The sequence below is a fragment of the Bos mutus genome, chromosome 1 (assembly GCF_027580195.1).
Source record: "Bos mutus isolate GX-2022 chromosome 1, NWIPB_WYAK_1.1, whole genome shotgun sequence".
In the NCBI taxonomy this organism is placed as follows: domain Eukaryota; kingdom Metazoa; phylum Chordata; class Mammalia; order Artiodactyla; family Bovidae; genus Bos; species Bos mutus.
The window spans coordinates 59,629,593-59,653,192 of NC_091617.1; the positions used below are offsets into that span (position 1 = coordinate 59,629,593).

The following is a 23,600-nucleotide window of genomic DNA, read 5'->3' on the forward strand; positions in this document are numbered from 1 at the left end:
GTGCTCTGAATATAAATTAAATAAACAGGGTGACAATATACAGCCTTGACTTACTCTTTTCCTGAATTGGAACCAGTCTGTTGTTCCATGTCCAGTTCTAACTGTTGCTTCTTGACCTGGATACAGATTTCTTAGGAGGCAGGTTAGGTGGTCTGGTATTACCATCTCTTTAAGAATTTTCCATAGTTTGTTGTGAACCACACAGTCATAGGCTTTGGCATAGTCAATAAAGCAGATGTAAATGTTTTTCTGGAATTCTCTTGCTTTCTAGATGATCCAATGGATGTTGGCAATTTAATCTCTGGTTCCTCTGCCTTTTCTAAATCCAACTTGAACATCTGGAAGTTCTTGGTTCATGTACTGTTGAAGCCAGGCTTGGAGAATTTTGAGCATTAGTTTGCTAGTGTGTTAGATGAGTGCAATTGTGCAGTAGTCGGAACATTCTTTGGCATGGCCTTTCTTTGGGATTGGAATGGAAACTGAACTTTTCCAGTCCTGTGGCCACTGCTGAGTTTTCCAAATTTGCTGGCATATTGAGTGTAGCACTTTCACAACATCATCTTTTAGGATTTGAAAGAGCTCAACTAGAATTCCATCACCTCCACTAGCTTTGTTCATAGTGATGCTTCCTTCCTAAGGCTCACTTGACTTCACATTCCAGGATGCCTGGTTCTAGGTGAGTGATACACACCATTGTAGTTATCTGGGTCATGAAGATCTTTTTTGTATAGTTCTTCTGTGTATTCTTGCCACCTCTTCTTCATATCTTCTGCTTCTGTTAGGTCCCTACCATTTCTGTCCTTTATTGTACCATCTTTGCATGAAATATTACCTTGGTATCTCTAATATTCTTAAAGAGATCTCGAGTCTTTCCCATTCTATTGTTTTCTTCTATTTCTTTGCATTGATCACTGAGGAAGGCTTTCTTATCTCTCTGTGCTGTTCTTTGGAACTCTGCATTCAGATGCTTGTATCTTTCCTTTTCTCCTTTGCCTTTAGCTTCTCTTCTTTCCTCAGCTATTTGTAAGGCCTCCTCAAACAACCATTTTGTCTTTCTTTTTCTTGGAGATGGTCTCGATCACTGCCTCCTGTACAATGTCACAAACCTCCATCCATAGTTCTTCAGGCACTCTATCAGATTTAATCCCTTGAACCTATTTGTCACCTACACTGTATAATTGTGAGGGATTTGATTTAGGTCATACCTGAATGGTCTAGAGGTGTTCCCTATTTTCTTCAATTTCAGTCTGAATTGGCAATAAGGAGTTCATGATCTGAGCCACAGTCAGCTCCTGTACTTGTTTTTGCTGACTGTATAGAACTTCTCCATCTTTGGGTGCAAAGAATATAATCAATCTGATTTTGGTGTTGACCATCTGGTGATATCCATGTGTAGAGTCATCTCTTGTGTTGTTGGAAGAGGTTGTTTGCTATGACCAGTGCATTCTCTTCACAAAACTCTTTTAGCCTTTGCCCTACTTCATTTTGTACTCCAAGGCCAAATTTGCCTGATACTCCAGGTATCTCTTGACTTCCTTCTTTTGCATTCCAGTCCCATATAATGAAAAGGACATCTTTTTTGTGTGTTAGTTCTAGAAGTCCTTGTTGGAGAAGGCAATGGCACCCTACTCCAGTACTCTTGCCTGGAAAATCCCATGGACAGAGGAGCCTGGTAGGCTACAGTCCATGGGGTCACTAAGAGTCAGACACAACTGAGAGACTTCACTTTCACTTTTCACTTTCATGCATTGGAGAAGGAAATGGCAACCCACTCTAGTGTTCTTGCCTGGAGAATCCCAGGGATGGTGGAGCCTGATGGGCTGCCGTCTATGGGGTTGCACAGAGTCGGACACGATTGAAGCGACTTAGCAGCAGCAGCAGCAGCATAAGGCTTTGTAGGTATTCATAGAACTGTTCAACTTCAGCTTCTTCAGTTTTACTGGTTGGGGCATAGATTTCGATTACTTTGTTACTGAATGGTTTGCCTTGAAAATGAACAGATATTATTCTTTTATTTTTGAGGTTGCACCCAAGTGCTACATTTCAGACTCTTTTGTTGACTATGAGGGCTCCTCCATTTCTTCTAAAGGATTCATGCCCACCATAATAGATATAATGGTCATCTGAGTTAAATTTGCCCATTCCGGTCCATTTTAGTTCACTGACTCTTGTTATTTTCTGTTTGACCACTTCCAATTTACCTTGATTCATGGACCTAACATTCCAGGTTCCTGTGCAATATTGTTCTTTACAGCATTGGACTTTACTTCCATCACCAGTCACATCCCCAGTTGGGCATTGCTTTCACTTTGGCTTTGTCTCTTCATTTTTTCTGGAGTTGTTTCTCCACTGTTCTCCAGTAACATATTGGGCACCTACCGATCTGGGGAGTTCATCTGTCAGTGTCTTATCTTTTTGCCTTTTCATTCTGTTCATGGGGTTTCAAGGCAAGAATACTGAAGTGGTTTGCCATTCTCATCTCCAGTGGACCACATTTTGTCAGAGCTCTCCACCATGACCTGTTCATCTTAGGTGGCCCTACACAGCATGGCTCATAGTTTCATTGAGTTAGACAAGGCTGTGGTCCATGTGATCAGCTTGATTAGTTTTCTGTGGTTGTGGTTTTCATTCTGTCTGCCTTCTGTGGGATAAGGATAAGAGGCTTATGGTAGCTTCCAGATGGAAGAGACTGACTGTGGGGGAAACTGGGTCTTGTGATGTGTAGGGCTATACTCAAGGGCAGGGCTGTATTCCCTTCCTGTTGTTGACCTGAGACCAAACTATGGTGGAGGTAATGAAGATAATGGTGACCTCCTTCAAAAGGTCCCATGGATGCACTGCCTCACTCAGTGCCCCCGACCCTGCAGCAGGCCATCACTGACCCATGCCTCCACCAGAGACTCCTGGACACTCCTGGGCAAGTCTGGGTCAGTGTCTTGTGGGGTCACTGCTCCTTTCTCCTGGGTCCTGGAGTGCAAAGGTTTTGTTTGTGCCCTCCAAGAGTCTGTCTTCGCATTCCTGTGAAAATTCTGGTGGCTCTATGGTGGGGTTAATGGCAATCTCCTCCAAGAGGGCTTATCCCACACCCAGGTCTGATGCACCCAGAGCCCCTGGCCCTGTGGCAGGCCACTGCTGACCCGTACCTCCTCAGGAGACACTCAAAAAATCAAAGGCAGGTCTGGTTCAGTCTCTGTGAGGTCTCCTGGTGCGCACAAGGTTTTGTTTGAGCCCTCTGAGCACCTACGTATACACATCTAGATAATGTGTTAGTCTGGAGCTTGGCTCTGGAAGGAGGTTCAGTTCAGTTCAGTTCAGTCGCTCAGTCATGTCCGACTCTGCGACCCCATGAATCACAGCATGCTAGGCCTCCCTGTCCATCACCAACTCCAGGAGTTCACTTAAACTCATGTCCATTGAGTCAGTGATGCCATCCAGCCATCTCATCCTCTGTTGTCCCCTTCTCCTCCTGCCCCCAATCCCTCCCAGCATCAGGGTCTTTTCTAATGAGTCAACTCTTCACGTGAGGTGGCCAAAGTATTGGAGTTTCAGCTTCAGCATCAGTCTTTCCAATGAACACTCAGCACTGATCTCCTTTAAGATGGACTGGTTGGATCTCCTTGCAGTCCAAGGGACTCTCAAGAGTCTTCTCCAACACCACAGTTCAAAAGCAAGGAGGTTACCTGAGTTTAAATCCCAGAAGTCTTATTTAGTAACACGAATTATTTGACCTCTTTGTAGAATGGAGGAATGTGAGCGCCTGGTAAAGTAAATCATCTTTCCTGGTGATTAAGCGAGATCACACATGTTAGGTGTTTGGCACGTGCACAGTATGTCCTACGTACTCGCTAGATAAGAAGTCATTATATTATGGATAGAATCATCTCCCTTATTCTTCCTCCCTAGTTATTTCTTTAAAAATAACTCCATGTAAGCACTGAAACAAGATAGTTTCCCTTTGTGGGTATCTTGCAGTCACAAGTTTGGATACATGGGATCTGTTATTTTACATATGCTGACAATAGAATATCTCTTGGCACCACCAGACCCAGTCTTCACCTATACGATGCATATTCCTACATCTGACAAAAGCTAAGGAGCTGAATCCTTTTCCATCCATGTTGTACTCCTGGATTAATGTGTTCAGAAAAGCGATACAATGTAACACTTTGCCCAGGATGAAGACAAAGCTATCAAAGGCATTACTTGGCTAAATAGACTAAGGTATTATGGATCCTTAATAAACAAGAAGACTAGAATGAATGGAGGACAAGACAAATGAGAAAGGAATGATTCCACTGGCTTAGAAAAAATTACTATGAAAACAATGTATTCTTGCCCTCTAGTTCAATTATTTTGACCCATTTGGAAGTCAGTATTTGAATAGAGTGTGGAGAAGTGTATGTCTGTGTGTGGTGGATATATCAGTGACCGCAAACTGACACTGTGTACCCAGTCAGCACACGTCACTGTGGTAGACATGGAAAATATGCTGATGCACCTGTGAAGGTGGATAATTGCGAACTCTTCAGGGGTTCTGGCTCGAGATTTACCTGCTGCTGCCTCTGGCTGGCCGCAGCTCACCAGCTGCCTCGTCTGCTCTGGACTGGCTGGGTCAGCAGAGCACCCTGCTGCCCACATAATGCTGTCTGTCACATGGGGCTGGCCGTGGCCACCCTCCCAAGCATCTCTCTCCTCCTGACCTTGTGCTATGGGAAAGTACTGCTAACAGCAGTGTCTTCCTTCTTCCCAGTAAACCTGTCTACTTTGAATCTAAGTAATGGGCAATATGTTCATACATGTACTTTCTTTTTTCCTTGTCTTCTTTTCCTTGTGTGCTCTCTTCCTCCACCCCCACGTTTCTTTTGCCTGTGCAGAACTGGCTACAACAGAGTCATGTTCCTAAAATATCCAGCTATGAAGGCTTTAACAACATATCTCCCAAACCCAAATTGGGGTGGCAGGGTGGGCTATTCCTCCTACAAGAAGCAGAGCTTTCCCCTTAAAATATTCACACTTGGGCCTTGGGTCGAAAAATCAGGACTGTAAATTCACTAATGTTTGGCAATTTTAATAGCTTCTTTTCACCTCAAAGCTCAGTGACCTTTTGCATCTGTTCTTCCGTAAGGATTACACCTCCTAACATTCCCATCAAATGGGAAATCAATTCCAGGCCGAATGCTGAGACAGGTGTCTGTGTGCAGAGCAGGTGCCTGTGTGGGTGGCCCTCAGAGGGTCCCCCGAAAGTGGCACATTAATCATAGCCCTGTGCACTTCTCAGATGTATAATGAGGGTGACTTCTACAAAACCATCAAGGACAATATGACCATGACTTGCCCGATTTCTTGATTCTTAGTTAACAAGCAGAAATTCTGTAAGATTCTTGATATTTCTTTATCTTACTGGGTGGAGTCCTTTATGTGGACTTTTGTGAACAGAACCATAGTATTTTAGAGCTTGAGATGACCTTTCATTACCACCAGTGGTATCTCTATTATCTTTGACCTAGCCTGTGCTCTTTTTCTCCTCTTCAAATGATTCTTTTCCTCTTCTTCCTCTTTTTCTTTCTTTCATACCTGTGTAAAATAGGCTACCATGGAGCCTACACCATCTTTCTATCCTTCTTGCCCTTCTTCTTTCTCAGTCTATAGGTATCATTGTATTTATTATTTGAAATATGTCATTAGTACAGTCCTTCTGAGTGGGAAAAGAAGGTACTTTTATGCCAATTTATAGTTGCTCACTTTCTCTAACTAATCCAATTATACCATTTTCTCTTTTCCAATCCCCCTAAAAACCTCTTGTTAACTGTATGTTGTTCTACTTAATCAGCTCCCCTTAGATTTGTCAGAATCTCAAGTTTCAGAGTTGAGGCTGCTTTCCCCTCTATTTATGGAATCCCTAATGTCAGGAATGAAACAGGTAAGTACATTTCTTAATAAATGTCTTCTCAAATGTTTTGAGATATCAATGTCTCCTCCAGCTTAAGTCAAAAACACTGATGTTTGGTCTTTGGAGACAAGTAAACAGGGATATGAATTTTAAGCTTCATATTGACGCAATATTTGTAGCACAGCTGTATCCCATCAAACGTACCAACTGAAGTCAATGGGAGTTATGGATGAGAAACTGAAGGTCAAATTCAGAAGAGTTTGTGGTGGTGTTTTGTTTGTTTGTTTGTTAGTAAGTGGAGTTGGATCTTGAGCAGTTTTAAAATGACTTTAATACTGTTTCAAGGGAACTCTTAAATTGATTCTTCTCTTAAAAATCTTTTCCTTGAAGGCTTATCTAAACTGAATAAAGCAAGATGAAGACATTTCTCCTGGCACTAGTGTTTCTAAATTTTCCAATTTAGCCCATGAAGGAAACAACAACAGCAAAGCTTCTAGTAGCTTGTTATTTCATAATAATAATAATAAATTTGTTGGACTTTCTCTGGCCAAATGAACTCTCTGGTCCAGCATGTGCTAACTCTTTGGTTTGTTTTACTTATTCTGATAAACATTTTCCTATCCTAATTGTCCTCATTTTCCCTGATCTCATGGATCATACTTCTATTTTTCAGGAGGCATATGATTCTACACTCGTATGCTCATAGTTGCCAGGCCAACAAGTCAGGGGGCAGGTATCTAACTATAACATGCTGTTCAAGGGAACAGCTAGAAGGTGGGCTTTCCTATGAAATTACTGTTTCCAGTAACTTAAAACAACTTGTCCTTCCTTAGCCTGCCTTGAGGATTTTCTTTGGTCTTCAGAAGAAACTTTGCTTCTGTCTCTCATCATCCTATTTCTCTTCCAAAAAATCTATCAGACAAATAATGTTTCTTGCTGTCACACTGAAACCTTTCTGCAACCATTTCTCCTCCTTTAGATTTTATATTATGTTTTAATCATTCATTCCACTCTACCTCTTGTGTTGTTAAAAATACACTTTCTTTTTCCAGCTTCTCCCTTCTCCCAGCACCTTATCCATCCTCCCTGAATACTGCTTCTTCAATCACTCCCATGCCTGCCATTTTTAAAGAGCTATCCACTTTCCAGGATCTTACATCATCTAGGCTCCTTAAAGAGACCATCACCAGAGAGATTTTTGTTCAATGAATATTCTTACAGTTTAACCAGCCAGGAAAGAAAAACTAAAAAAATCAGACAAAGAAACAAGGCCGTTGTCACAAGTAAGTCAGGGACTAGAGAGGGCAGGTATTCCATTTGTAAATTTTGTCTTATGATAGGGATTGAGAACTTGTGGTTTTGTTTCAGTGGTGATACTCTGATTTTTGCATAAGTTTATATTTGATAGTAAGGGAACGATGTTCAAATTTTCCACGGGAGAAACTTCGCCTTGGTTCTCCTAAGTGGGCTCCCTCTTTGGCATACTTACTGAAAAGGACGAGGCTGGCGTTGGTCATCCCCAGGTTGTTGGCAGCCACGCATGTGTAGTTGCCATAGTGCTCTTCAGTGACATTGGTCACTGTCAGGGAGGACTGGCCCTCCGTGCTCTTAATCTCAAGGCCATTGGCACTGTTTATCCTAAGGGTTCAAAGACAGAAGAGTAAAGAGAAACAACTATGAAGATCTGGCGTAGTCATTTATTTTTCATCTTTTACATTGAAGTAAAGGGAGCGAAAGGAAGTAGTTAGAGCCTGTTGATCCTGCTCAATTCCTCATTTTAATGGCGCAGTCCCAAAGTATCAGAATAAAGTCTACTGATGGAGACAGCTCGGGAATGGATGAGTTTCACTGGGCTTTGGTTTCTGTTCCAGGCAAGAAAGACTTGCAGGTGGAAACTGCCCACTCTGTGCACGTAACCTGCGTGCTTTGGGGCTGGAGTCCAAGAGCTACAGTCCCAAAGCACCAGGTAAAAAGCCTTGGAAAAGGAATAGTCTAATTGGAAAGGCCTAGTAATTATGGCTGGGGTGGGTGTTTCATCAGGGCTTCTGGTTTCCCTCGCTGAGGAGTGAGACCCAGGAGGGCACAGCAGATTGGGAACAAACCTGGTGTCATCTCGGTACCACTCAAAGTCAGGTGCAGGCACTGCCGAGGCCTCGCATTTGAGGGAAGCTTTTCGGCCGGTGGTGGCTTCGTTGCTCTTGGATTCCGTGATAGTGGGAGGATCTGTAGGAAGGACAGACACACAGTTTAGTTTACATGAGCTTTGGATGGTGCTCCAGAATTTCCATGCCAGGAGGAGTTAGAAAGAATAGTGTGACTGCAGAGGAGCAGGACAAAAACAGTCTTAAAGCTCCATTTATGTGAATGATGTGATCAGCTGAATGGGATTGATCACTAGAAAACTAAATGAAAATCAGAGATCAATGAAACTGTAGACTTGGTTTATTTAAATGTGGCACTGAAAAGGGTTTTATGGAACTGAAATCTAGGATTTCTTTTTCTCTTCCAGTAGATCATCCATTATTCCAATCACAGGTTATCATATTTACATAGTTTTTTTTCTTTTTGTACATTAAGTGGTGATACTAAAGGACTTGGGATTTGAAATGTGTAATCTGAGCTTTTTTCTTTTTCACCTTCATCAGCATCATTATTATTATTGTTACCTTCAGAGATGGTAGTAAGAAATCTGACCAAAACCATAGAGCACTAAAGTCCTTTTATCTCAGGCTTAGCCTGATACCGTTGCAAGAATTCAGGAAAACAAACTGATGTTAAATAATTACTATACTGTTTTTCCTCCTCTGTGTTCCATTATTTCCATTCTCCAGGTCAGTTTTGCTTTTATGAGTGAGAGTGCAGTTTGAAGTCTATCGTGGTACATGAATATCTTCCTGGGGTTCCATCTTCTCTCTTTGGCTGTTGCACACTTGATTTTTTCTGCTTAGTACTGGGCCTACAAAACTGACAGCCTTGAAATGAACTCAGAAATACATTCTAATTTTCCATGATTCTCTCAAGCAATCCCATGGAAAGTGGAACAAGGGTTTACAGGATCACAGGACTCAGCCACAAGGGTAAACTTAAGCTCTAGGCTTGAGGATGCCGTTTGTGCAATTTATGGACTTTTCAAGGAGAAAAAAACTTCTGTCCAAAGGTCATTTGCCAGAAAATGGCAACTTGGCTGTGTGTACATGGATAAAATAGACCCAAACCACCTGTTTATATTTTACAGATGAAAAACCTTATTTAGGTAAATTAGTGAAGTGAACTTTAGTATTAAAAAATCATTGAATTCATCTCTGCTCTTTAGCACCTGGTTCAAGTCACTTTTTTTCAGGGTTTTATCTTCATAATCAAAATCTATTTTCCAAGTTTTCTGCCTCTAGAAGATCTGGATTCTGTTAGTTTAAAAAGATGTACAAAAGCATCAGGTTAGTCTGCAATTTTCTCCCCCATTTCATTTTCACGTGAGCTTGGGCATCTTTAAATTACTGTCAGAGAGAGGAAGAGTCAGAGCACACCTGGAGAGCATGGCCAGCCCATGTGTAAACACGTGCCAGAGAGGGAGGGGTTGTTGTTCTGTTTTAGATTGATCTCCTCATTTCTGTAGAGACACAGAAAGGCAACATGGAGAGTGGAAAGAACCCTGGACTAGAACCTAGGCTTGCTGGAATTTAGTCTCTGTTTGGTTGTGAGGACTTCCCATCACACACTGTATCTTTCTGAGCCTTAGTTTTATTATTTATAAAATGAAGGAACAACACATTAGAGATCTATAGAGTATCCCTTCAACTTGGAAAAAAAAAACGGCCAATTCTAACCCAAACAGCCCATTCATCACAAATGGGTAGCATGAGGACCCAAGTGTATTTTCATACCATTAATCCTTAAATTGCTAATTTCAAAATTGTAACTCATTTATCTAATATATGGGTTGAGGGGTCAGGATTAGCAACCAGAAACAGAAACTGGAGGTCTGATTTTGACTCTTAAGCAGAGCTGTGGCCTGGTCAAATGTCTGTACCCCTTTGAGCTTTCTCTTTCTCATATTTTCAAATAAGAAATTAGTTTAAAATGATCACCAAGGTTCCTTTTAAAATTCTTTCATTCCATAATTGGTTATGTCAATTGTTAGAGCACATGAGTTCAGAGGTTAATGTAATGATTAGAGGTAGTGGTATGAGGGAGGTATTTGTACAGAGGTGGGGCATTGAGTAAAAATTAAGAGCTTGGATTTAAAGTTTGACAGACCTGAGCTCAAATTTAGTCTCTGTCCTTCATAATTAAGAGAGCTCATTACTTTGTCTAGAGTCCCACTGTTGCAATATCGTCATCTATAACATGCTGGAACCAGAGGCAGGGAGGATCATTTGGAGATTGCTGAAGGAACCCAGAAACAGCCTGCACTAGGTTTGTGATAAAGGGGATGGAAAGGAATGAACAGGACCGATTTGAGATGGAGAGATATGGGCTGCAGAACGGACAAGATTAGATGTGAACAGTGAGGGAGGAGTATCAAAGATAACACCCAAGTTTCCAACCTGAGTATCCACGTGATGCCACCAGTGAATAATGTTAGTTTCCTATCTTCACCGCCTCGCTGTATTAGGTTAGGTTCTTACATTGCTAATAACCCTACAATCTGTAGAATGTTGAGCAGAGGGCTGATCTTGTTTGTGAGTCTATAGGTTTGTTTAACTTCTTAATTTGTAAAATGAGTTTTCACCAGTGTTTGTGAGTTTCTGGAGCCACATGGTTAACAGTGTGATGACCAGCCCCAACCTGGGCCAGACTCCATGTTTTCCATCGCCTCTACCCTGGAGCTCATAGTTGGAGCACCTCAACGTATTAATAGTCCATGGTGGAGGTCTTCCAGCCCCTCCAGCATGGGACCAGTCATACAAGTCCTAGCTGTACAGTTTTACAGAAACGTTTTTCCTCACTCTGGATGTTTCCTTCCATGTGGTGGGTGGGAGCTTACTTAGTAAACCTCCTTGCTCTGGAACCCAGGGGGTGATTTTTCTACCAGAAAAATTAGGGAAGAACAAACTTGGTTTGTTCGCTTCATCTCTCTTCTTTCCTTCTTCTGGGACCAAACTTCTGGTGGGGATCAGAGGTTCTCTGCTTCTCTAGACTGATGTCTTACGTAGGCTCTCTCCTTCCTGCTCTCATGTGGGCAGGCCTGTCCTGGTCCAGAGCTGCCATGTCTGGGGAGGTAGATGGGGCACACCAAGTTACTACCTCTAACCATGTTGATTTCTCACAATAGGGGCAATTGGGCCTCCTGTATGTCTCTTTTACTCATTTCTCAGAACCTGAATAGCTAAGTAGTAAGCTATTTATTGGGCTTCCCAGGTGGGCTAGTGGTAAATAATCTGCCAGTCAATGCTGGAGACATGAAACACAGGTTCAATCCCTGGGTCGGGAAAATTCCCTGGAGAAGGGAATGACAACCCACTCCAGTATTCTCACCTGGAGAATCCCATGGACAGAGGACCCCGGCAAGCTACAGTCCATAGGATCACATAGAATCAGACACAACTGAAGTGACTTAGCACACACACACACACACACACACACACACACACACACAAGCTGTTTATTAGCTCCCCAGAGATGCCAGCATGGTGAGGGTGGTGTTGAACTAGGGTTGAATATTTTTAAATGCATTGATCTTGGGACAGGATGAACTGGTCAGTTATAAAGGCCAAACACTTGTTCTTCTCCTTGAACATCTAGGAAGTTTCTCATACCAAGGTGTAGTCACAGAGAATGATAAATGTATGAATAGTTCATTACTTCTAGTATTTCTCAAATGACACAATGGCGCAGGTCTGTTCTGTTCCACAGCTTATTGGAATGAACATTTCAAAATTCATTTGTAATGAACTTTGTATAGGTGAGGCTAAGAAAGTTATTACAAGTCATATCATGGCATGTCTAGTATGGTTAAAATAATAGATGTCCTTGTTCAAAATACAGTTATAATTAAAATGTGGCTTAATAAAAATGCTGCACAGAGGTCCATTGTTATTCTTTACCTGACTTTGCAATAGCTTACAATTGTCAGAGGACTCTTCTGGTTATTACTTTAAAATTTGGGGTTCTGAAAATATTAATAAGGGTTTTCTTCTTATATCACCATCAACAAGACTCTTTCAATTAGAATGAACATGATAACAATGATAGTGGCCTAGCAAACAGAATATCATCCATTTAATTTTCCCAGTGTTTGGAATAATAGTATAAAGGAGCAAAATTCTTAATAAAAGATTCAATTTATAGACATTTACCATGTGTCAGCACTCTCCTAGGCTTTATTCATTCTTTTCATCCAAATAGTAGCCCTAGAAGTAAGGATTATTAACCCTATATTATGAATGAGAAGGCAGGTCTGCAGAGGGTTAGTTAATTCTGCAAATTTGCACAGCCAGCATTTGATGGAGTCCATATTTGAACTCATGTTCTGAAGCTCATGCTCTGAACTTCTCTGTATTTCCATTTGAATGAGTTCTTTTGGAGAGAAATTGACTCCTAATAAGGAAGAACGCCATTTTGGAGAGCATGCTGGTAGCTTAAAAGGTAAATGTTACATATTCAGCTATTATAAGGCACCCAAAGTGGCAGAACATACACTGGCACGGTGGATATAAACCCACATTAGAAATCAGGATTTGTGGGCTCAATTGCTGCCTCTGCCACTTAGGTTGTCACCTCTTGAGGGTGACACATTAACTTCTTAGAGTCCCTCACCTTTGAATATAGATAATAAGACCTTCCTACCTGTCTCACAGGCTTGATGAAAAGACCAAACGAAGTCTCATATATCAGAGCACATTTATCATCTGAAGTGATTACATTTATTATTATTATTATTTTTACTATTTCTCACATGATATCTTGGAAGGAAAGAGGGCTTTAGAATTAGACCTGGGCAGAGTCCTGTCTCTACCACTCACAGGTTCTTTGGTCTTGTGGCAGACAATGCTTACATTTTCTGAGCTCTGTTTTTGTCCTCTGCATGGGATGATTTGATTATCCCCCAGGTTAATGTGTGATGGTGGGCCAGCTGGGTGGCGGGGGGCAGAGAACATCGGCAATAAGAAAGTCATTGTTTTCAGAGAATTTAAAAACAATAAAGACTGTGGCAGATTCATTTTGATATATGGCAAAACCAATGCAATATTGTAAAGTTAAATAAAATAAAATTAAAAAAAATAAAAACAATAAAACTAACTAAAAGTTGTCTTTTTTTTTTTTTTTTAAAGATCCATATTGTACCAGCAATGCTAAACCAAACATACCAAAAACTGTCAGTGATAAAGTAGGTCAATACTCCTTTTGTGGAGGCAGGCCAGGTCCCATACACTCTTTCCCTGGTTGGCCACGGTTGGTGAGGTGATTACAGTGAATCATAAAAATCTCCAATAGAGTCTTGGTACTCTGGAGGTACGCAGGAAATGATGGTTATTGCTCACATTGCAAAGTTCCAGTAGAAAATTGCAGTACTCTGGATTCTTACTGAATAGTTCGTCTGACAATCCCATAATAGATTCACGGACATTAGGATGTGTCTTTACTGACATCATCCCCAACACAAGAGTAAACTTCAGGTTGTCATGGAGAATAGAGAGGTGTAGCCATGAAATGTTAGAGAAGGTAGCCAGTCTGGTTCCATACTGAGCAGTTATTTTCCTCAACTTTTATCATTAGGTGATGAATCAAAGTATTGAAGAGTTCAGTTAAAATACAGATACATTATCTGGAGACAAAGGATGTCCCCAGTCACAGCTGTGGAAAATATGGTAGGTAACCTCACTTCCTTTAATACATGGCTATGGAAAGTAAGGGTGAGCTTTAGAAACGCCAAGGTCCCATGTCCCACAGCACCTTGTTGGGTTGGTTAGCTCTGGACACCAGAGTGGAGGTAGAGCTGAGTTCAAAGGGAGAAAAGAAGAAAATAAAAGTAACAGAGTGACAGTGTGATCGTAGTTGGAGAGGTAGCCATGGAAAAGCTGAAGACAGGAATATTAGCTGCTCAATGGGTTCGGCAGCAGGCCTGACAACTGGGGGCAGATTTTGAGAAAAAGTTCTCCAAGAATAGGAAAAGCATCCAGTATAAGAAGAGTCCAAATAAAATTCAGTCCTCTGGCAGCCCACTCCATTGTTCTTGCCTGGAGAATCCCAGGGACGGGGAAGCCTGATGGGCTGTGGTCTATGGGGTTGCACAGAGTCAGATATGACTGAAGCGACTCAGCAGCAGCAGCAGCACTTGCTGAACACTTACTATGCACTAGAAATTATCCTTGGGATACTGGGCACTAGGATAAGACAGATCCATGAGTAGCTACTTTTAACTCTCCGTGAGAACTGAAATGGAGGAATTACACCTAGAACCAGTAAATGGAAGGACAGTGGTCCCTAGGGTTGGTATCTGGATAAAATTGGTAGCTAAATTCTAAGATATGAGAAAATAGAAGTCCTGCCTACTGAATGAAATTTTACTAAGTTTATTTAGTTGAAGAGATTTCAGGTCAATAATTTAGCTTCTGTAAATTCTGGGACCTCCTACCACTTAGAAAATAGATTTTGCATGTCTAATGCGAATGGCTATGCACAGTGCTGTAGACCAGCTGTGGAGAAGGATTATCCAGTGAAGCTGCTCAGTCGTGTCCGATTCTTTGTGACCCCATGGACTGTAGCCTACCAGGCTTCTCCGTCCATGGGATTCTCCAGGCAAGAATACTGGAGTGGGTTACCATTTCCTTCTCCAGGGAATCTTCCTGGCCCAGGGATGGAACCCGGGTCTCCCGCATTGGAGGCAGACGCTTTAACCTCTGAGCCACCAGGGAAGCCCTGAATTATCCAAGAGGAATAAAAAGGAGAGCTTGTAAGATCCAGCTTGTGAACTAAACAGAGGAACTGTTTTGACTCTCTTGTTTACTGCTTTAGCTTTCAGTGCCCTTCAACAAATATCTGTTGGCAACTAAGTAAATGAATCAATGAGATGCAAGTAGGAAAAAATTACCAGCACTGGGATTTTTTTTTTAAAGTGGTACACTGAATCAGTTTCATTATGATGATCTATTCAGCCATTAATTCTCTTAGTCATTCTGCTCCCCTGACCTAATTGCAAACCTTGTGCCTTGAAAAGGAAGAGGAATCAGCTTAAAGAATAGGCCATTTTCACAGTACAACAACTACTCGTGCTCAGTCATGGAAAGCTCTTTGCGACCCCATGGACTGTGCCCACCAGGCTCCTCTGTCCTTGGGATTCTCCAGGCAAAATGCTGGAGTGGGTTGCAGTTTCCTCCTCCAGGATATCTTCCCCACCCAAGGATCGAACCTGCATCTCCTGCATTGGTAGGCGGATTCTTTTACCGCCTAGCCACCTGGGTAGGCAGGCTTATGTGAGGTGATGAAGGTGATGCTGGAAATTTGTCATTTTCGATGAATTTTGCTAACCAGACCTCAAACTGTAATTTCATCTTGGAGACTTCATCTTCTTAATACAACTGCATTTAAGTAGGGTGAATTGTTTGAACGGACAACAGGTGCAGTGCCTAGTTGTTTTAATATAATATAAACACAGCTTAATGAAGTGCTGGTAGCAAGGTGTTTCCAAAGGACATTGACTTAGAATATGCTTCTTGATTTGTGACCAATATCAATTTGCAAAGTCTGGAGAAATGTTAAGAGAGCAGAATTTACCTGTGAGCGTGTGGGTCACCTATTCATTCAGTAAACATTTACTGAGAAATTTTTATAAAGCATGTGTTAGGTGCTGCTGTTTAGGACAGACTGGCTGACTAAGCTCATTTTAGTTTCCTGTGTAATTTCTTATGACATGTCTTTTTAGCATCTTGAGGCTCTGTACACATTCTTCTGTGGTTCACTCATCATTTGGAAAAGCTCACATTTTTATAAAAGGCTTTTCTTGAAAATTATCAGTATTTTCTTCTGTTCTAAGTTACACTTCAGGGACAGTCAAGAAGGAGCAGTGTCAGACTAATTGCACTAATAATAATAGGACCCAGGCGGCTGGCTTTGATCTAGGGAACCATCTGCAACGCCGACCGCTTTGATGTTTCACACAATGGAAGCATAAATATTTTCAATGTACTCCATGATTGGACTTTCAGAAATCTAATTAAGATGAAGGTCAATTAAAAGAAAATAAAATCTTAACTCCGAAAGTCAGAGAAGAGGTGGAAGAGGACGGCATGGCTGTGTGTACATAAAAGAGGCTAGCTAACCTAATTATAAACTTATATCAACACCAGAGAAATTGCCTTTCATGTGAAAAAAAGGTCCTAAAGCATTTTATAACATTGAGATCATTAATGTCTCTTTGAAACACACCCAGGACTGGAAAAGAATAGTAATACTGGCATTTCAAATCTCTATTACTTAAAAAATGATCACAGACAGTGACAGGATAAAAACACTTTGGACCTTTTCAAACGCAGCCCCTTGCTTCTTGGAAATGAGTGTCATAGATGATACAGCAGCACTGTATCTGTAGATCCGTCGAAGTCTGGTGTGAAGGGGATTTCGCTTTCTGTTTCAGAAGGCTGCCAGGCTGGAGCAAGGCCATGGGAAAGAGCGCAGCCCAGAATAGACCAGGTCACCTAAGGCAAGTTTCCTTGGTTCTCTATGCCTCTGTTTCCAAATTTTTAAAATCAGACTAAGGATGATTATCCTATGAGTTTGCTGTGAGGATTAAAACTCAAATATAAATCCCTTAGTACATACTAAGAGTTGAAAACACCTGTTCCTCTTTCTCCTAAGGAAAGGCATGGGCTTTAGAATCACAGACTGGAGTCTAAATCCCTTTTCTCACCCTTGCTTTCTGTGTCACTTTGGAAAGGCAATTACACCTCCTTGGGCTTTAGTGTTTCAAACCCTGAAATAGAGTCACTGGTACCTTCCTGGCTAGCACTTCATACAGAGCCAGCAGCACCTAGGTCAATTGCATGGAAGGCTTAAGATGGTGGAAAGTACCTTATCACTGTCCAAAGCATATTTTCAAATATGGGTTAAGATGTCTACGCATGTGTATCTGTGCGCCTTTGGGCATGTGTGTATATATGTCATCTGTGCATATGTGTCTGTGTGGAGTATGTACTTGTGTGTGTGTATGTGTTAAACACACAGGAGAGAAGAACTGTCAGGACACAATTTTGTCCCTGTCACTAGCCACAGTTATGTGATGTGGAACTTGAATGACATGGAAAGTCATTCCTCGCTGAACAGGGTAAACGAATTCTCTTTATTCCTTTGCTGGGTGACACACATCATGTGGATCTGCCCCTGCCTCCCCCTCTTCTCTTTTGAACTACATCTAAGGATCCTTTCATCTGAGGAGTTCAAAGTATGCCCACTTACCTATGCATCTTACTGAAATCTTCCTTTCTAATCTGCCCAACTTGGGGACAAATACATAACCAATATTAACCTATCAGGTATCCCTAGTCGCCGTCAGGGACACATGGTATCTGACCACGGTGGCTTAAGTTTGTTCCCAAGGCCAATTAGCTCAATGGCCGAGGATAAAATATGATCTTGAATTATTCTCTTCTGACAAACAATCCCTTAAGATGGAAATTCCAGCTAAAACAGATACGAATTGTTGTTTTTTCCAAAGTGGTATGACCTTGGTCTTCCCAAAGACCAGAAGAGTAATTGCCTGAACTGCTAGTGCTGTCTGATCATGTTTTCTTAATTCTATAGTCTGAGTCAAAGACAGAGTGTATTGTTGAATGCATTATGGGTTATATTTAGAATTGGTACAGTTGATTTATCAAATTCAAAGGCCAAGTCCTGCCCTTGGATATGTCCAATGTACAAATGTGCATCCCTGACCAGAGGAGCATCTGCTTGGAATGCAATGTTCTCTTGCTAACAGGATCTGTAGAACTCTTGGGATGTGGAGGCGGGCCCTGGGCACATGGCCTCTGCCGGCTCCTGCCATACTCACAGTTCACAGTGACCTTGACTTGTTTGACATCCGCTGAGGAGACCTCATTGGCAGCTTTGCACTCGTATTTGCCTGACTGCTCCCTGGTGATGCCGAGGATCTCCAGATATTCTTCTTCTCCTTCAAATTCTCTTCCTGAAAAACAGAGGTTTGCATGATTTTTTTAAGTTTAAAATATGCAGCAGATCACCTTTTTCTTTTTCTTTTTAGAAGCAACAAATCCACATGGCTTTTCAATAATTTGATAGTGTTCTTTGTCTGAGGTCAGGCTCTATGGATGCAGACTCCAAGACAAAAAGTCATGTGAAAATGATAAAGGAGACAGTGTTCTCAGGAAAAACTGGTAGGGGAGTGGGAAAATGGGATCTGGGAGAGAAAGGAGCCAAGCCAGGGAGCAGTGCCAAGTCTTGTTTCACAGCGGGCAGCCTGGCTCAGTCCCCCAGGGAGCTCTGGGCACAGCATGGAGCCCAGTTCCATGTTGTCCCCATCAAGAGTCAAGAAACTGGAATGTTTATACATCACACTCATCAGTCACTGGTTAAAGGCTTAGAGCAAAGTGGGAGTTGTGGGGAGGGGCATGCCAGTCGTAAAGGGCTCAGAGAGGCAGCCCCGAAGGGCTGAATCATCCATTAGACCACATTGCAAATCACACTTTCCACTAAAGTTGTTATTAGGACAAGCTGCTTCCTTTTGAGAAGCTGTCACTCTTCTCTCCCAGCTTATGTGGAATTCTATTCACAAAGGTCATGTCCGAAACCCTGTGTTGTAGTTATGGCTTCCTTCTTCAGTACCAAACTACATCATCCATGAGACTTTCAGGGCATGGACCAGATCCATGAGAATGTGATGCTGATGGCTCATTTTGTCACATGGTGGGGTGGGGAGGGCTAGGGAGCTAAATATCATTGGCCTAATTCATTGGAACCAGGGGTCTGGAGGCCCATTTTGGAAAGCTGCACAAAGCTGGATGTGTCCATTTTTATAAAGAAGTCTCAAGATAGGCAGGTTTGTTGATTAAATGACTTTCTGTCTGCAGGTGCAGGAGTGAGACATGGAGGGCGAAGAAGAGAAAAAGGGGAGAAAGAAGGTGAAGAGGAAGGGGGATTGAGTAGGGAAGAGTTTGGCCAGAAAGTCCTACAGACTGCAGCTAAATTCAACTTCTGTGGCCCTCAAGTTACCAATGCCTCTGCTGTTGCGTTAGAACAGAGTAGCTGGGAGGGTCCTAGAGGACACAGTCCTGCCACCGCTTCTGGTCCTTCTACACTAAACGGTACCAAATAATAGCTCTGTTCAGATACTACACGCTGCTTTCCTTTTCTGGAAATTCTCTGAAGGCCAAATCAACATAACAGCCAGCCAGCAGAGAGACAAATTCACTGTCTAAATATGTCAGCTAACTCTGCTAACTAGGCTCCAAATAAAAGCTAGTGCCTCTTTGATAACATCCTTTAACACAGCTGTCAGGATTCTCTTAAGTTTCACGTCTTCTGTTAATTGTCACTATCACTAGTTTTGAGGAAACTTTGAAATCCCAGCAACAAAAAGGGAATAGTTATAATAATTTGGTTTGGAGTCCTGCACATTATCAAGTACATGCTTCTACTGAAAATTTTACAGAATTAGTCTGTAAGTGCCTAGCTGCATATGGGCTACTCTGGTGGTTCAGTGGTAAAGTATCGCCTGCCACTTTAGGAGACATGAGTTCCATCCTTGGGTGGGAAGATCCCCTGGAGAACGATATGGCAACCCACGCCAATATTCTTGCCTGAGAAATCCCATGGACAGGGGAGCTTGGCAGGCTACAGTCCATGGGGTCGAAAAGAGTCACACACAACTTAGTGGCTAAATGACAACACGTAGCTGCATATTACAGTATGCATATGAACAAGGTCCATTCCAAGAGCACGTTCCTAAGGCCAATTTGTCCATAAGTTCAACAGAGTTAGCCTAGGTACCCAACTAACATAATCAGCTATATAGTAATGTAATATAATGTGTTTATAATACTTTTCACACAAATAATACATAAAAACAAACAGAAATAAAGAAAAACTTTTAATCTTATAGAACAGTATCTTGAAAAGTACAGTACTACAGTACAACAGCTGGCATACATCTGTGTACAGGCAAGAAGAGTTACTAACTGGAGGAGGAAGAGAAGATGGGAGATAGGAGTTAAGAGTCATCAGCAATAGGAGATGAAGGGCAAGCTGCAATTTCACTCATGCCTTACGTGACCGGACATGTGAGGGCACATTCGCATCTTTGAAAGATTGCAACTTGAAGGTTTGTATATAGGGGACTTACTGCATTTATAAAACGCTATTTTTTTCTTCCTTTTGTTTTCACTTTTTTCTTTCTCCATACTCATGCAAGTAGTCAGATCTGACTTCTCGTGCCACAGAAGTTGAATGCGGTAAGAAAGAAAACAGAAATCTTGGAAAGGGTAACAGTCTACTTTACTGGATTAGCTGGGAAGAATTTGGGCTTGGAGGAGACAAAAAGATCTTTCCAGCATCCTTGCAACCATGAACTTAGAGTCATGCCAACTAAGTGATGCTAAGAATCTTCAAGCTAAATATAAATACTCTGAAGACAAATGGCAACACTGACAACTGCAGACTAAAATAGGACAAAGCTCATTAAAAATCTGAAGTGCAAAAGTGGGATTTACAGTAAAGACAGCATTATTGATTTTGAGAATAATGGTGGATTATAATGAAAAAAGAATTGAAGATGAGTTCAGAATAGTTTGGGATTTCTGCCCTGCTCTGCTTCCACATCCATCAACTTTATTCCTAGGTACAGAGTTGTTAGTATAAGAAAGAGAAAAGGACTAGAGTTTTCTTATAAATGGCCAACAACCCTGAATTCTTTTCCCATTCCATAAAATAACTAGAAATGCTGAGCAATGAATCCCTATCTTGCATTTTTCTTTCAAGTAGTCATGTATGGATGTGGGAGTTGGACTATAAAGAAAGCTGAGCACTGAAGAATTGATGCTTTTGAACTGTGGTGTTGGAGAAGACTCTTGACTGCAAGGAGATCGAACTAGTCCACCCGAAAGGAAATCAGTCCTGAATGTTCATTGGAAGGAGTGATGCTGAAGCTGAAACTCCAATACTTTGGCCACCTGATGCGAAGAACTGACTCATTTGAAAAGACCCTGATGCTAGGAAAGATTGAAGGTGGGAGGAGAAGGGGATGAGAGAGGATGAGATAGTTGAATGGCATCACCAACTCAATGGACATGAGTTTGAGTAAACTCCGGGAGTTGGTGATGGACAGGGAGGCCTGGTGTGCCGCATTCCATGGGGTCACAAAGAGTCAGACATGACTGAGCAACTGAACTGATCTTGCATTTTGAATTTCTGAAAGGTATAGACCAGTTCCAGGCATGAGAAAGATGATTTTTAGCGACAACCAAGGCCCTGTCCATTTGGGAAGATGGCACCTGTGAGAGTAAACACTGCGATGAATTAGAAAAAATAAAGTAACATTTATTGGGTTTGGCATCTGGGATTCTCACATGAATACTAATGTAGGTATTCATCATCTCATTTTTTCCTGATAGTGTGTTAGTCACTGAGTTGTGTCTGACTCTTTGCAACTCCATGGACTGTAACCTGCCAAGCTCCTCTGTCCATAGAATTCTCCAGGCAAGAATACTGGAGTGCGTTGCCATTTCCTTCTCCAGGGGATCTCCCCAACTCAGGGATTGAACTTACATCTCCTGCATTGCAGGCAGATTCTTTACCATTTGAGCTACCTGAGAAGCCATGATAAGCAGATAATAAATCAAATCTTCATGGGATGAATTTTCAATCTTATGTGTTTAGGAAGAATTCACTCAATACTCCCTCAGGATAAAGGGGGAGTTTTCCTTTAAATGTCCTACCCATAAGGCAGAAAGGTCATTTTGCTTCTCGCATGCTAGCTCTCCTACGCTCTGAAGGCCACCTGTCTCTCCGGCACACAGTGTGCACAGCTGGTCCATCAGAGCAGGGGATTCTCAAGACGCTAACCAAATATAGTTAAGAGAAACTAGACGGTCTTCCCTCATTCAACAATCTTGACAAAAATTTAAAATATTAAACAATATCTCTGGGCCCTTCTTGTCATTCTTCCTTTATCTCTTGGATCCTTCAGTGGGACCTCTTATCCTGCCACTTTTTGCTAGTCTATTTCTCTTGTACCCACAGGACACTATGCCTACAACACACAATCTCTCACTTGATCGTTTCTCATTAATCCACTGTGATTTGAGAGGAAATGGGCTTTTTTTCAATTGCTAGAAAGTCAAAGAACCAGACTATAAATTCCTTGGAGACTGTGTCTTGCAATATCCCCATGCACAGCAAGGGGTCTAACACAGACTGCTGCTGCTGCTAAGTCGCTTCAGTCGTGTCCGACTCTGTGTGACCCCATAGATGGCAGCCCACCAGGCTCCACCGTCCCTGGGATTCTCCAGGCAAGAACACTGGAGTGGGTTGCCATTTCCTTCTCTGATGCATGAAAGTGAAAAGTGAAAGTGAAGTCGTTCAGTCGTGTCTGACTCCTAGCGACACCATGGACTGCATGCAGCCTACCAGGCTCCTCCGTCCACGGGGTTTGCCAGGCAAGAGTACTGGAGTGGGGTGCCATTGCCTTCTCCGGAACACAGACTAGTTACTCAATAAACATTTGTTAAGTTAGCTTAACTGACTGAGAAAACAACAGCAGAAACTAGGGTCAGATTCAACACATCATCTTGCTTATGGGAACCAACTACTGGAAGGTAATTTCCATACCTTCTGTTCTTTCTGTGACAGAAGCTGATGTGTACATTCACTCCCTTTTAATGATGCTAACAAAGAACAATTTCACTGGGGAAGAATTGGTGTGCTGAGTATTCTGCTGTTGAAACGCTGGATGGGGCATCTCTGGCAGTGTCCTAAGGATGTATCTGCTGTGGGTATTTATTATTTCAGGAGAAAGTGCAAGGCCCCAGGTGGAAATGGGCACAATGCCATTTTTTTCATCTGACCAACTGCAGTTTCTTGTTTCAAGGCATGGACTACAACACATTTATCTTAAGTCGCAGAATTTTAAAATGCACTCAGATGTTCTTGTTCCCCTCCCTTGGCCCCCATGTGTCTGTACCCCTCAGGGCACCTGTTTTCCCATTCTTTCAGTTTCAGCAGACTAGCTGCTCTCAACCCAGGGGTCCTGTCACCATCTCCCTCTACTCTCTCAAAGGAAGACTCCTGGACCAGAGTCTGCCACTCTACCTGTTGGTAAATTCTCTGGTGGAATATGGGCCCTTCTCATATTAGCCATAGTGTGGCTAATATGGGCCCTTCTCTTGTTCCTATCATTTCAGCCCTTGTATAAATGTTTACTTGAAATGCAAATTTCAGTATTTTGGTATTTTAAACATCTCAACCTATTTCCACAAGCTTGCTCACGTCGCTGAGTGTTATATTTATTCTGGGATCTGGCGTTTAGTTTAAATCTCCCTTTGCTTGCTGTGCTTTTGTGTCTCCTGGCAATATTCAGCTACCAGGCTAAATAACTTCTCATCCTCCTCAGTGAATGTACCTTTCAAAGTCTTCACATAATTAGCATATTGCCCCTTAGCCACTGTTTACTCAAGTTGTACATATTAGTTCTTTTAATATTTCTTCATAAGTCAGAGAGAAGGGCCTCGAGCTGATGGCAGGAGGAAAATGTTCTCTTCTGTGTTCC

At 42.0% G+C, this 23,600-nt stretch overlaps 1 protein-coding gene across 2 annotated transcripts in view; it reads right to left on the minus strand.

The window, feature by feature from the left end:
• The window catches only part of LSAMP (limbic system associated membrane protein), a 711,567-nt gene that overhangs the window by 31,421 nt on the left and 656,546 nt on the right, over positions 1 to 23,600 (minus strand). For both annotated transcript variants that reach the window (XM_070369801.1, XM_005890257.3), the window contains exons 4-6: positions 17,874 to 18,008; positions 7,993 to 8,113; positions 7,380 to 7,528 (exon numbers count right to left, since the gene is read on the minus strand). In XM_070369801.1, the coding sequence (XP_070225902.1) occupies positions 7,380 to 7,528; positions 7,993 to 8,113; positions 17,874 to 18,008 (405 nt within the window). The remainder of the gene's footprint in view (positions 1 to 7,379; positions 7,529 to 7,992; positions 8,114 to 17,873; positions 18,009 to 23,600) is intronic.